The 14,228-nt window shown below is 40.1% G+C and overlaps 1 protein-coding gene across 11 annotated transcripts in view; it reads right to left on the bottom strand.

Annotated features, from left to right (window-relative positions):
- adgrb1a (adhesion G protein-coupled receptor B1a) overlaps nucleotides 1-14,228 on the bottom strand; it is a 684,782-nt gene that overhangs the window by 305,008 nt on the left and 365,546 nt on the right. For all 11 annotated transcript variants that reach the window (XM_068031354.1, XM_068031357.1, XM_068031358.1 and 8 more), the window contains 3 exons: nucleotides 11,780-11,855; nucleotides 6,111-6,213; nucleotides 3,471-3,514 (listed from right to left, as the gene is read on the bottom strand). In XM_068031354.1, coding sequence (XP_067887455.1) covers nucleotides 3,471-3,514; nucleotides 6,111-6,213; nucleotides 11,780-11,855 — 223 coding nt within the window. The remainder of the gene's footprint in view (nucleotides 1-3,470; nucleotides 3,515-6,110; nucleotides 6,214-11,779; nucleotides 11,856-14,228) is intronic.

Below are 14,228 nucleotides of genomic sequence, written 5' to 3'. Positions count from 1 at the left end.
ACCCTTTTTTGAACAAGGGTGTAACGCATCCCATGGAATAGTTGAGGGGAAAAGTGCAGATGCATTTAAGGGGAAGCTAGATAAGTGCATGAGGGAGAAAGGAATAGAAGGATATGCTGATAAGGTTAGCTGAAGAAGGGAAGGAGGCTCATGTGGAGCGTAAACACCGGCATAGACCTATCAGGCCAAATGGACAGTTTCTATGCCGTAAATTCTATGTAATTCTATTGCATGAGTCTGACACTAGCATACAATCTACAGCAACCAAAATGCTGTATTCGACAGCAAGTATGCCCAAATTGTGAAACTTCACAGTGGCGCAGTGGTTAGCACCGCAGCCTCAGAGCTCCAGTGACGTCAGTTCAGTTCTGGGTACCGCCTGTGTGGGGTTTGCAAGTTCTCCCTGTGACCACGTGGGTTTTTGCCGGGCGCTCCGGTTTCCTCCCACTGCCAAAGACTTGCAGGTTGATAGGTAAATTCGCCATTGTAAATTGCCCCTAGTGTAGGTAGGTGGTAGGGAATATGGGATTAATGTAGGAGGGGATGTGGTAGGGAATATGGGATTGATGTAGGATTAGTATAGATGGGTGGTTGATGGTCGGCGCAGACTCGGTGGGCCAAAGGGCCTGTTTCAATGCTGTATCGCTCTAGGAAAAGTAAATCTATATGAAACCTATGCAAGAGTACTGTCTGCAGTTTTGGGTTCCAAGTTATAGGAAAGATGTTGAGGTAATAGAGACACTACAGCACAGTTTTAGTAAGATGCTGTGTGGTAGGAGGAAAGACAAGTACGATGAAAGACTCAAAATAATGGGGCTCTCATCTGACCTCATCATGCACTTTTCAACAGAAGTCACTGGAATGCATTCAAGAGATGGAACTCTGGTCAGTTTTCTCCACCCTTTGGCCCAGTGGTGTTCCAGATAATTATAGTCCTACATACCGACAATTCAGCTGGGAGGAGAACAAATAGGTAAGTACTGGGACAGGATTCCAGCTATTCCTTTGATTAATCTATTTGGAGTAGGGGCTATAATGCCAGTCTCTGGGGTGGATTTTGACATTGGGAAATCATGTTAAAAAGATGATACCAAATTCACTAGCCCATTTTACATTCTTGCTGTTTTTTTATCTCCATTGAAGTCAGAAAATATAATTAATAGTTAACTGCAGAAATTAAAAATCTCCATTCATGGATACACTAGAAATGCAACTCAGGGAGCATCTGCTGAATCTTTACTTGTCTCTGACATTCAGATAAACCCATCATGCAGAGACAATTCAATAAACACCTCAACAAAATTGTAAAATCATTGCCAGCATAATTTAACAGAATAGAAATCAAATAAAACTTTACAACCTAGGCGTAATAATAAACAAGTGTCATCAATGGTTTGCAGTTTATGACTTTTACAATTGGCTCTGCCAATTTTAAGTCATTTTCAGAAAGTTAATCTCAAATTATCTGCTAATCATTGTATTGGTGGTGGGAATGGGTAAAGGAACTATGAACTTAACACAATAAGTACCAAGAACTTTGAAACGACAGGAGCAAGATGAAAAATCAGGATTTGGAAAGAGTACATCACAAAGCACAGAACACAGACAGTATAACTGAACTAGACCAGAGCTAGGTATCATCTCTGAGGCCTTAAAACTCTTAAAGATAAAAAATAAAGTCAGATTCCTCTTGTTTTATTGCATTTAAAATATGTCTTTATCTTTCACTGACATGCTGCTCATTATAAACTAATGGTGGCTGCCAAATTAAGTAGGGTGAATTGAGTGATTTGAGGAGGTAAAGTCAACAGGTCGGAGGCATGGTAAGCAAAACAGGGCGTGATGCATGGTTAACAAAGCTTTTGGGAGTGGAAGAGACATTTCATTGGTTTAACATATAGTTTTGCAGCTGTTAAGGATCAGTTTAAATGATCTGGAATAAAATGTAGTTTCCTGGTCTCTCTCGCCATCCATGCTGGACAGCGCATATGGATTTTGGGTGAGCATGGAATTATGCCTTTCAGGATCAATAGCACAACAATAACTCATACATGAGGAAGGACCACGAGGGTGAAGTACCATAGGGCTCCCGGCAGCTCATGAAACTATAACCAGACATGCCATGTCTTTAGCAAAGGAGAGAAAAATTGGAAGGGATAAAATAAATGGGAGGAAAAATAATCAGGGAAAAGTATAATGTGTAGAGTGGTCAGGAAAGCTGTTGCCTTTTTGTTTCATTATGTGTATTGGATTTGAGTATGAATCAAACACGAACTGCCAAGACTTCAGAGATCATTAGCCTAGACACGTTAGTGTTTCAGATGGATGTGATCCAGACTTTCATTTTTTACAGTGTATTAGTCAAGGCATAGTCAGTTAAGGTTCAATTCATTCTCCTGAACTTGATGGAGTTCAGTCAGTTTGATCTCAACTTTATAGCTTTATCTACCTACACTTACACCTTAAGGGAATTATGTATTTGAATCTCAAGGGTAGATAAAGCTGTCAACTGAGTCAAGCTGCTGAACTCAGGCCAGTTCACCCATCAGCAGAAATGGTGATAGAGGCTGCACTGAGCCGGGAATAGAGGTTGATGAGCCTTGACATTAGCAGTCCTATGGCATCTGTGCTTCTTGGTCTAAATATTATGTAAAAATAATGGAACTCACAACTGAGATGGATTAAAGCAATTGAAAACCATCAGTACACATGCCAACTGAGCAACTGCTTCTGTTAAAACTCCTCTATACACATTTAAGGTTCAAAAATTCCATCAACATTATTTTTTTTATTGCTTTAGAGAAACTTGCAGTCATCCAAAATAATAAAACCTATAAAGATGCAATACGACAAAAGAGATCATTTTTTCATCAAAATAGTACTAATTGGAATGAGCAAAGTGCCCTGATGGATTTGTGAACACATGTACTAGCCCATGTGATACTGAGCCACGCCCAGAAGTGTCCCAAGTTTGATTGCTGATCTGTGCTTACAGAGCTGATCTCACCAGGCAGCAGATGCTGGAAATGACCACAACAGTTCAGGCTAGGAAAGGGAAGAAATCAGCTCAAGTTACTGTTGGAAAGTGCATAAATTAGCACTGACTGAAGGCAGGATCAGGCTTGGCTTTGTTGTCCTTCGTGATGAATCTGACAGTGTGACTGACTAGGCTCACACAGGAAGAATGCCTACTTTGATGAGATGCCAGAGAATTACAGGCACAAGTATAACATTCCCAACGCATCAATCAGTTCCTTAAGAAGAGAAGGGGCAGCAAATTTAAAAAAAAGAAAGGAAATTCTAGGTAAATAAAAAATGAATGAATCTAATAGACCTGTTAATAAAATATTGCCATTACTGAATCTTTTTGCAGAGTGAATTTGCTACTTAAACTTCCAACTGAACATAATGTATTGTTCTTTGAGGCCATTCCAGTGAGCAAACTGAATTTTACATTTTTAAAAACTTACATGTCTGTTTCGTCCCATGCGATGCACGACTGGTTTGTAGTGCCCTGTTAAATAAAATGGACACTTTTTAAAATACAGCTGCTTCTCAAAAGAACAAAAAGACTTGCATTTATATAGCGCCTTTCATGACCACCAGACATCTTAAAGCTCTTTACAGTCAATGAAGTCACTGTTGGAATGCAGGAAATGTGGCAGTCAGTATGCGCACAGCAAGATCCCACAAACAACAATGTGATAATGGCCAGATAATTTTTTTTTGTGTTGTTATTTGAGAGATAAATATTGGCTAGGACAGTGGGGATAATTTCCCTGCTCTTCTTTGAAATACTGCCAGGGGATCTTTCACATCCACCCAAGTAAGCAGATGGGGCCTCATTTTAGTGTCTCATCTGAAAGTCGACACCTGTGACAGTGCAGCACTCCCTCATTACTGTACTGGAGTGTCAGTCTTGATTTTTGTGCTCAAGCTCTAGAGTGGCACTTGGCCCCAGAACCTTGTGACTCAGTGGCGAGAGTGCTGACACTGAAGATGAAATATTGAAAATTAAACAAGAAATCTTGCGTGTGCCAAAATTCCTGCCAACTCATTGCAAATTACGAATTCAATCCCTTCTCAATCCAGATTACACACATTACGACAGTAAATTTTGCAAGGCTCCAATCTCAGTGCAAATGCCTTGTTTGACATGAATTACAAATGGGAGAACTGGAGGCAGAGGTCAGTCAGCATGATGAGCTATTCCACCATTCATGTAAATTGCCAAGAAATAAGGAGCTCCCAGATCAGGTGCATTGACCTCAGCACCCTCACATCAGCCTGGGTGAATCTCCTGCCAATGAAAACATTCTCAAAACAATTGTTACGACCAGGTGAGAAGCGTTATAGGGGGTTCCCTCTCAGCCTTTGCCTGGTTTAACCGTAACAGGGTTTAATTTTTAAACACCGTGTTTTTTTCTCCCCCTTAGTGAATCCTTGTTCACTGCTCCAATTGTAAGGCAAAGAAATCAAACAGGTTCCCTTAGATTTAAACAAGAAAGGTAGAAGTTTATTAATCTTAAACACTAATCTGGTTAATGACTACAAATATGCAATGCGACCACGCTGGCATGCATACATGATAAACACACACGCAGACAGTGACAGAAAAGGTAGAAGAAATAAAGGGGAAAAGTTTGAGGCAATATCAGGTAGTTGCAATCCTTTAAGTTCAATGTGGAGTCTTTGGTTGCTGGTGAATCTTGCAATTCACTTGGGGCCCAGCTCACACTTCAACTTGCTCCGATGTAGGAGTCTTTTCTCTCTTGAGGTTTATGTGTCTTCCATGGGTCCGGTGGCTTGGGAGAATGCAAGAGAGAGAGAGACAGCCAGGCGAGAGACTGGCTTGTTTTACCTTCAGTTGCACACAGCTTTCTGAATTCAAACTGTCCTGTGGCTAGTTCAAAAAACCTGGACCAGCCAGTTAGTCATGCGACCAGCTGGTTTAACCAGTCCTGGCTCTGTGGATTGCATCATCTTAGCAGAGCCTGGAATGAACTTCCTTATACCTTCAATGTCTAGTGATCAAAATCCATTTGGGTTAATTGGAGCAGGGAATAGCTCTTTGTCTCCACAAGCAGCATTTCTTAATATGCAAATGTCCTTCTAGCCCAGTGTCTGGTGATATTTAAACAAGTAATTTCTTCACTCCAGCAACAGTTTAAAATCAATGTTCATATGACAAAATTAATATGCCTCATTCAAGAGCCAATTCAGAGTCAACTACAGTGGTGTGGGACTGGAGTCACGTGTGGGCCAAATTAAGTAAGAACGGCAGCTTTCCTTTTCCTAAAGGTCATTAGTGAATCAGGTAAGTTTTTACGATAATTCTAAAGCTTCATGGTCACTTATACCATCTTTTTATTCCAGACTTACTTAGTTGTTCTTTTTTAAACTGAATTACATTTCACAAACTGCAGTGTTGTGAAAATAATATCAAGGCACTGAAAAAATGGAAAGTAAAAAAAAAACAAGTCAGTTAAAAAGCTTTCCCCTTTAGGACCTCCTTAATGCAATGCATTACTGTTAATACCTACTGCAGATGGATGAGCAGAATACATAATGTGATCCTGTGCTAAACTAATGGGAGCATTGCAATGGGGATATTTACATGATTTAAAGTACATTTAATATTTCAGCCAAACATTCAAAAAATAAATGGTTGTTTAGAAGATTTCACTGTCCTGTAATAATTGAGGGGGGTTCTAATTAAAGAATTGCCATGTGACCTTCCCAGTTCTTACATGCACAATCCTTTTCAAATAGGGAAATCAAGTCTTTTGTTTGAAAATACAGAAACACATTCCATTTTCAAATACAGAAACAAATTAATGAAACACATTCCATTTTCCCGCACTGGCTACTGTGGTTTCCTTGGCATGACAGAAGTAACTTGTAACCCTTTCTGCACAGAATCCACGGGAGATGCCTGCTTAAGTTCCACATAGTTAACCAAGAACTAATTTCATTCATTAAATATTATTTCATAACAGTATTTATTTTCAATTCTGAATAAATGTGCATAATTCCAAAAGAACCTCATTCAAAGTGTTGTGGATAAAATCATTCTGTTGCACTGTACATGATTTGAATACATAACTTACATTATATAGATGAGAAAACTCAATTTCCAAAGGGCTGGATAAAGATTTTGGAGAAGGCTTCATAATAACAGAGATTATCTTGGAATTCAGCACTGTAGCATTCCTGAAATTGAAAGCAAAAGACAAGCAATGCGTTAGAGCGCTAAAATATTATGTACAGTACTTTTACGTCAAAGCATAAAATAACTGGGTCTTACTACTTTGGCTGTGTTATTGGCAACTTCTGTGTCAGTTGCTGACTTAAATTAATTATGTTCGTATTCCTGGTTAGCCACATGAACAGGGCAGAGATCCTCACTGTGACATTGTGGCTTTGACTGATTGTGTGCTACAATACATTTAGGTTATTTTCTTAATGAAATGAGGACTCAACCAGACATAGTAGAACAACTGGTTGATAGAGCTGCTAATGCTAAGCAGCATCCTAGCCATGTTATTTTCAGTCACTAAGATGACACTCCAAACTGGAAGTATATGTAGTTAAAATTTTAATACAGGGATTTCACTTCAAATGGGACTAATCCCACCGCTGTAATAAACATAGAAGTACATGAGTTACAAAACAGAAACAGTGCATGTCGGCGTTTACACTCTATTTACTCACTCTGTTCCTACATCCCTCAACCCCTTTTCCTTCATCTACCTATCCAATCTAACCTTGAATGTTAACATAGTTTCTGCCTCACCCATTAATCCTAGGACTGAATTCCACAGCCTTCCAACTCTGTGTGAAGAGGTTTCTCCTGCCCTCAGTTCTAAGTCCCTTAAATTTAATTTTCTACCTATGGCCCCTTGTTTCCTTCTGCTACTGCAGACAGTCGTCTTCTTTCTAACCTGTCCCATCATTTCATGATTGTAAACACTTCTATTTCAGCAACCCTTAAAATAAGCTGTTTGAATTTTTCAAGTCCTTTTTTATATTTTGTATTTCCTTGTATCATGCAGTATTCTAGCGAATCTGCCTTGTGCCTTCTTCACACTCTTTCCTGAGATAAATGCTGAGAGGAGTCAACACATGAGAGCAAAATCCTGCATGGGAGATCATGACCTTATGTGAGAGATCCCCAGAGAAGATTCTGACTTGCCTCCAAAGAGGGAGGGGGATGCTCAACAGAGCTAGGGAATGTGATCCAATGCATGTCTTTGTTAACAGTGTTTTCCAAAGATACTGTAGATCCCACAAGGTGTAAGCTCATAGTTATTGAGGTGTCAGTACATTGTTCTGGAGCAAATGACTGGAAACACTGTATGCTACAGATGAGAAACAGGCCATTTGATCTACCAAGTCACTGCTACTGGACTTCTCCATGTGAGCCACATAATTTAATCACACCCTCCTATTTGTCATCCATACTCTTAAAATTTCCCTTTTTCAAATGCCTATATAATTCCCTTTTAAATAATTTATGTGCTGGGCTTCAATAATAGGTTATGGCATAGATTTCAACAATCGAGCCATTCTCTGTGTAGGATTATTTTCCATCTTCCACTTCAATTATTTTTGCGATCATGTTCAAGTCTTGCACTCTTAAAATAGAAATTAGCCCGTCATCATGCCATGAAATGCTAAGGACGGCACTCAAAAGATTCCTATTGATTCCTAATTAACATTCCCAATTACTATGGCAACCATCTAGTTTTCACGTCAGTTGGCTTTGGGAGTTAACGCTTTATAAACTGAACCTAACCATTATACCAATATCATAACATAGATTTTTAAAAATACCACAAAGATAAAACATTCACAATTCTGTGCCACGTGAAAGTTAAAGGAGGTGTTCACATCATTATGAAGCTAAAATTGGATCAGCTGTCCAGAAAGAAGTGTTTTATTGAGAAATATTTCTGTAATGCACAGAAAAGTGTTCTATCTTTCTGCATAGTATGTAGCACACATTATTGCACTTTTGTATGTTATGCAATAATAATTTTTTTCATATTCCTGAATATATTTCTGTGCCTTCATTTTATACATCTATAATAGCTTGTAAGTATTTACTTGCTGTAAATAATGGCCTATCATTAGTTTGGTAAGAACATGCACAACAATTCCATTTTTCCTATTTCAGGCTTCCTGAAAGCTCATTTATTTTTCACCCAATCCACTGTGTTTCTACATCTCTCCCCGGCTGTCTGTGGATAAATGCAGTGCAGTATCACATCACCATTATACCATCGGCAAGGCATCATCGATCAAAAGCAGCAATCCACGATTTGCAACCAAGGGCAACCTTTCTGCAAATCAGTATTTCTGAAATTGAGTAAAGATGACTAACTGCTGGAAGCTAACTGCAGCTGCTGCAGGGAATTGTGGGAAGACTGTTGTAGGGCTTTCAAATGTTAACAATTTCAGCGCTGACACATGTGACTGTATCATGGCTCCCGCTCACTGTTTTATCCGACTCTTGTAAACTACATACACTAGAAGTAGTGATTTAAGTACAAAGTCGATCCAAGGAAACTGGTTGCCATGAAAGAAGTTAAACATGAGGAAGTAGGGAGTAAGAGAGAAGTCAGATGGAACTTGCTTTTACTGAAAGAGTAATTGTGGATTTAACTGCCAGTCAAGACCATTGAACCAGACAGTATTAATGGATCAAACAGGTAATTATGCACTTCTGGAGAGTAAAGAGATTAAGGAGTATTTGTTGTGCTCTGGCCACCTTGCTGGATGGATGGTATTGTTATAGATAGAGTGTTAAAACTGCTGCCTCAATTTTCCAATCTGTGCTTCCATCATATAAGGCTCTGCTAAGGAAACATAATCTCACTAACCTTACTCTAAGTTGAGAGGTTGAATAGAAGGGGTTGATCTATCAAATAGGGTGCGTGTCGGGCACGATGGCTTTTTCCTCTTCCTCAAATTTCTCGGCCCGTGCTTTGCTGTCCGCGGCGGTGATGGTGCTCGCCGCTGACCTCAAAGAAAGCTGCCCACAAAGATCAAGTGATCTCTTTGGCATGGACTTCCCATTTCCCAGTGTTAGTTTGAATCTGGTGCCAGGTCCATGAGGCCAACAACTGTGATGTCATCAAGCAGGGTAAGCAGTCCTTGTTTTTTTTTTATTCGTTCATGGGATGTGGGCATCTCTAGCTAGGCCAGCATTTTTTGCCCATCCCTAATTGCCCTTGAACTGAGTCCTTGCTAGACCATTTCAGACGGCATTTAAGAGTCAACCACACTGCTGTGGGTCTGGAGTCACATGTCGGCCAGACCAGTTAAGGACAGCAGATTTCCTTCCCTAAGTGAACTTAGTGAACCAGATGAGTTTTTACAACAATTGACAATGGTTTCATGGTCACCAATAGACCAGCTTTCTGATTCTAGATTTATTAATTACATTCAAATTTCACCATGGTGGGATTTGAACCCATGTCCCCAGAGCATTAGCCTGGGCATCTGCATTGTCAGCACTACACCACCACCTCCCCCACAATTCTTCAAAATGATAGTTTTTCTTCTTCAAAAAAAGAAAATGTGGATATTATATTTCTAACTATATCAAAACTGTATTTTAGTTATATGGACAATCTATTATAATGTCTCATGTATATATGTAAAGACACTTTCATCTACCTTCTGAAGAGCTTGTCCATTTTGAGAACCTATTCACAGGGATTAATGAGGCACCACAGAAATATTTTTGTAGCACTGGCCTATCTCTTCACCTCAAGGTTTTCATCATATTGTATCCCCACATCATGGTATATGACTTTGGCTCATGTAGTCAATAATGGTGAACTGAACAGCCATGGTGAATGTCAGTAGTCAATGACAAGCTTAGTGGCTTTTTTAAACTTTATTGCATGGCACCCTTGTATAATTATTGAAAATAGCAGCTGTTGTATGTCACAGCTGATGTGGTGCAAGCTACCAAAAGAAAGATAATCTTGCACTCAGAGTTGATAATATCAGTATTCTTCAATTGTCTTCTCGTCCTTTAATGCACTTCAGTCCAGTAACTCCCTAGATAAATCCTTCTAACCTGCCATTTGATCAATAAATGCATGCAGGACTCAAGCTGTGTTCACACAATCACCATTTCACTGCACAAAGTGAATTCTGCATACAAATGATACAAAAGGAATTAATAGATTAATGAAAAATCTAAAACTAAGTGACCTTCCAGGATGGATTACTTCATGATCTGATATTCAAAGTACAAAGAAAATACCATACAGCGAGAGATCCAAAGTGAGCACTTTGAATCTTTTTTTCCAACTAATTGTCCTTTCTTCACCATAAAATCCATTACTTCTAACTTGTTTTCATTGCTGATGGTGGAATACTGCAATAAGGCTGCTTCTCCATGGCGACGACCATGTAATAGAGCAAGCACAATGTTCATGCATCTCAGTTAAATAACCGCACTAACGACAGCTAGGTTTCCTTTACCAGTGTTACAGCTTTGTTGAATATATGCATTACAGCAACAGTGTTTGAAAGGCTTAGAGGAGTAGGTCACTTCAGGGGTAACTATTTGATCAGGAACTTCAAAGAAAACTGGGTAATCATCCTGAAATTTCTCCACGTAATTTGTTTTATTTAAAAAGAACTGGTGTCCTAATGGTCCAATAAATTATTGCATAATGTGGTGTGGTACTGACTGGGAAGGTCTCAGATCCCATTCCCAACCTGTGCTGAGTTGCCTGACCTCAGCTGGTGCTGCAACGGGACTCAGCACCCGTGAGCAATAAAAAGTCAGTTAATGCCTGCTCAGGATCATTACCTGATGACCCCAGCTGAAAAGTGCTCACATGTGAATACCAGATGAGGGTAGGATCAGGCACAGCTGAGCTGAATAGGCTCCCTTATGAAGAAAGGACACAGGCACATAACTGGAGTCCTGCAGATTCCTGTGGTGTTGTATCTCAGTAAGAGTCAGTAGTCTCAGGAGAAGAGGTGAATAAACGGGTGGAGAATGTATATTCTAAAATAAATTCTCTCTCAGCAGAAGTTTCCTCGGGGTTCTACCGATCGGCTACCAAAACTTCTGCAGAAAGCTGGATAACACTGCATAAACAGGATTTACATCAGAGTTATGGTGGTCAATTGGGAGAAGCTCAGAGCAAATTCCCAATGTCTGTTGTCCTTTGTTTAGCTATTCAGGTAATTATTGCTATAATTGAGAAAGAGTATTTTGGATATATTATTTAAATACAAAATGTTATCATGAATCTTACTTTTATTAGACTTTTGTTAAACTTCAGTCTCAATTAATTTTTTTCTGACAGATGAAGTATACCAGAAACAAGGTTAAAAAATAAGATCCCCTGATAGGATCTACTGATAATTCCAAAAACAAGGAATATTAATGGATTTCCTGAAAGTGAATATCACCCAAACACATACAGAACGAGAAAATGATAGAATTCCAGAGAAGAAGCCTTTAACTACGAAAATTATTCATCATAATTTCAAGAAAACCTATACATGGTAAATAAGGGCCAAATATTTAACATTCTCTTCGCTCGGTGTCATATTTTGCTTCATAATAATCCTGTGAATTGCCTTAGGACGTTTTATTGCATTAAAGTCCCTATATAGGTTGTTGTTAACCCAAGAGTTTTCATCTCCTACCTTAGAACTTTTTGACTCCGTTTGAGCATTACTGCAGAAGCTCGTATCATCTATTTAAAATAAGCTCGGCTGTAAGCTGAATCAGACTTACCTTTGAAGATCCAGAAATGCCCCCAAGTTTCGATAGAGGACAGTTCCTATCACGTAAACTGAAGAATCATCTGGCTCTGCAAATATAAGTACAGATTTATCACTCACTTATCGAGAACTGTTGCAAAGCGTGAACAAGTTCTTAACAAAAGTACATTCTCCCCCCAAAAATTGAAGGTTTACTGTGATCACAGAAGAATATATTACGTGGGTAAGTTATAAAACAAACTGGCAAATATTGCTGCAGCATCTCTCCTTCATCTGTGACCTTCAACAGACACTGTCACCTACTCAACTCTTCTTGATTCACCTTGGGCTTCAGTTTGATCTGCCCTTGGAGCGGGCACTGAGGCAAGGGGGAGCCAAAAAACGAGCACTGTTCCTGATGTTGCCCAGGTCCCCTGCCATTTTGTCCGGCATACAGAAGGCCTCATTGAGGCCCTTAAGTAGCCACTTCAGGGCCTCTTCCCCCTGCCCCCACCTCAATTTTGAAGAAGGTGGAGGGGACCACCGCTGTGGGGAGAGGCTGCTGGGTGCTCTCTACTGCTGCTCTCCACTGAGTGAGTAGGCTGTCCCACACCAGAGACTTGAACACATATGCAGATTGACACTTCAGTCTTAGAGTTATATAGCACAGAAACAGCCCTTCGGCCCACCGTGTCTGTGCTGGCCATCAAGCACCTAACTATTCTAATCCCATTTTCCAGCACTTGGCCTGTAGCCTTGTATGCTATGGCGTTTCAAATGCTCATCTAATAACTTCCTAAATGTTGGGATGGTTCCTGCCTCTACCACCTCTTCAGGCAGTGTGTTCCAGATTCCATCCACCCTCTCGGTGAATTTTTTTTTCCTCAAATCCCCTTTAAATCTCCTACACCTCACCTTAAATCTATGCCCCCTGGTTATTGACCCCTCTGCTAAGTTAAAAGCTTTCTTCCTATCTAACCTATTAATGCCCCTCATAATTTTGTATACCTCAATCAGGTCCCCCCTCAGTCTTCTCTGCTCGAAGGAAAATAACCCTCACCTTTTCAGTCTCTCTTCATAGCTGAAATGCTCCAGCCCAGGCAACATCCTGGTGAATCTCCTCTGCACCCTCTCCAGTGCAATCACATCCTTCCTAAAGTGTGATGCCCAGAACTGTACACAGTACACCAGCTGCGGCCTAACTAGCATTCTACACAGCACCATCATAACCTCCCTGCTCTTATATTCTATGCCTCAGTTAATAAAGGCAAGTATCCCATATGCCTTCCTAACCACCTTATCTACCTGTGTTGCTGCCTTCAGTGATCTATGGACAAGCACACCAAGGTCTTTCTGACCCTCTGTACTTCCTAGGGTCCAACCATCCATTGTATATTTCCTTGCCTTGTTGTTCCTCCCAAAATGCATCACATCACACTTCTCAGGATGAAATTCCATTTGCCACTGCTCTGTCCATCTTACCAGCCCATCTATATTGTCCTGTAATCTAATGCTTTCCTCCTCACTATTTACGAAATCACCAATTTTCGTGTCATCTGCGAACTTACTGATCATACCTCCTACATTCACCTCTAAATCATTCATGTACACTACAAACAGCAAGGGTCCCAGCACCGATCCCTGCGGTACACCACTGGTCACGGGCTTCCACTTGCAAAAACAACCCTCGAACATCACCCTCTGCCTCCTGCCACTAAGCCAATTTTGGATCCAATTTGCCGAATTGCTCTGTATTCCATGGGCTCTTACCTTCTTAACCAATCTCCCATGCGGGACCTCATCAAAAGCCTTACTGAAGTCCATGTAGACTACATCAACTGCTTTTGCCTCATCTACACATTTAGTCACCGCCTTGAAAAATTCAATCAAGTTTGTCAGACACGATCGTCCCCTGACAAAGCCATGCTGACTTTCCTTGATTAATCCCTGCCTCTCCAAGTGGAGATTAATCCTTTCCCTCAGAATATTTTCCAATAGTTTCCCAACCACTGATGATAGACTCACTGGCCTGTGATTACCTGGTTTATCCCTGCTACCCTTCTTGAAAATAATACTTTAGTGCAGTATTAAGTGAGTGCTGCACTATCAGAGGTGCCAACGTTTGCATCAGATGTTAAAACCTGTCTATCCTCAAGTGCTTGTAAAAGATTCCATGGGCTGAATGGCCTCCTTCTGTGCCATAAATAACTCGAAATAAATAAATTCATCCAAAAATGAGCAGGAGAATTCTCTTGGTCTCCTGGCCAATATTTAGCCCTGATCCAACAGAATTAAAGCACATTGTTGGGTTATGATGCCCTTGCTATTTGTGGGACTTTGCTATGCACAACTTGGCTGCCACATTTCCAACATTGCAACAGTATTTATAGTTCAAAAATACGTCATTGGCTGTAAAGCACTCCTGATGTGAAAGGCACTATATAAATGCAAGTTCTTCCTTTAATTCAAGACCCAGAATTGTA

The sequence above is a fragment of the Heterodontus francisci genome, chromosome 5 (assembly GCF_036365525.1).
Source record: "Heterodontus francisci isolate sHetFra1 chromosome 5, sHetFra1.hap1, whole genome shotgun sequence".
In the NCBI taxonomy this organism is placed as follows: domain Eukaryota; kingdom Metazoa; phylum Chordata; class Chondrichthyes; order Heterodontiformes; family Heterodontidae; genus Heterodontus; species Heterodontus francisci.
The sequence above is the reverse complement of the archived record's forward strand: the minus strand, read 5'-3'. Positions and strand labels throughout refer to the sequence as shown.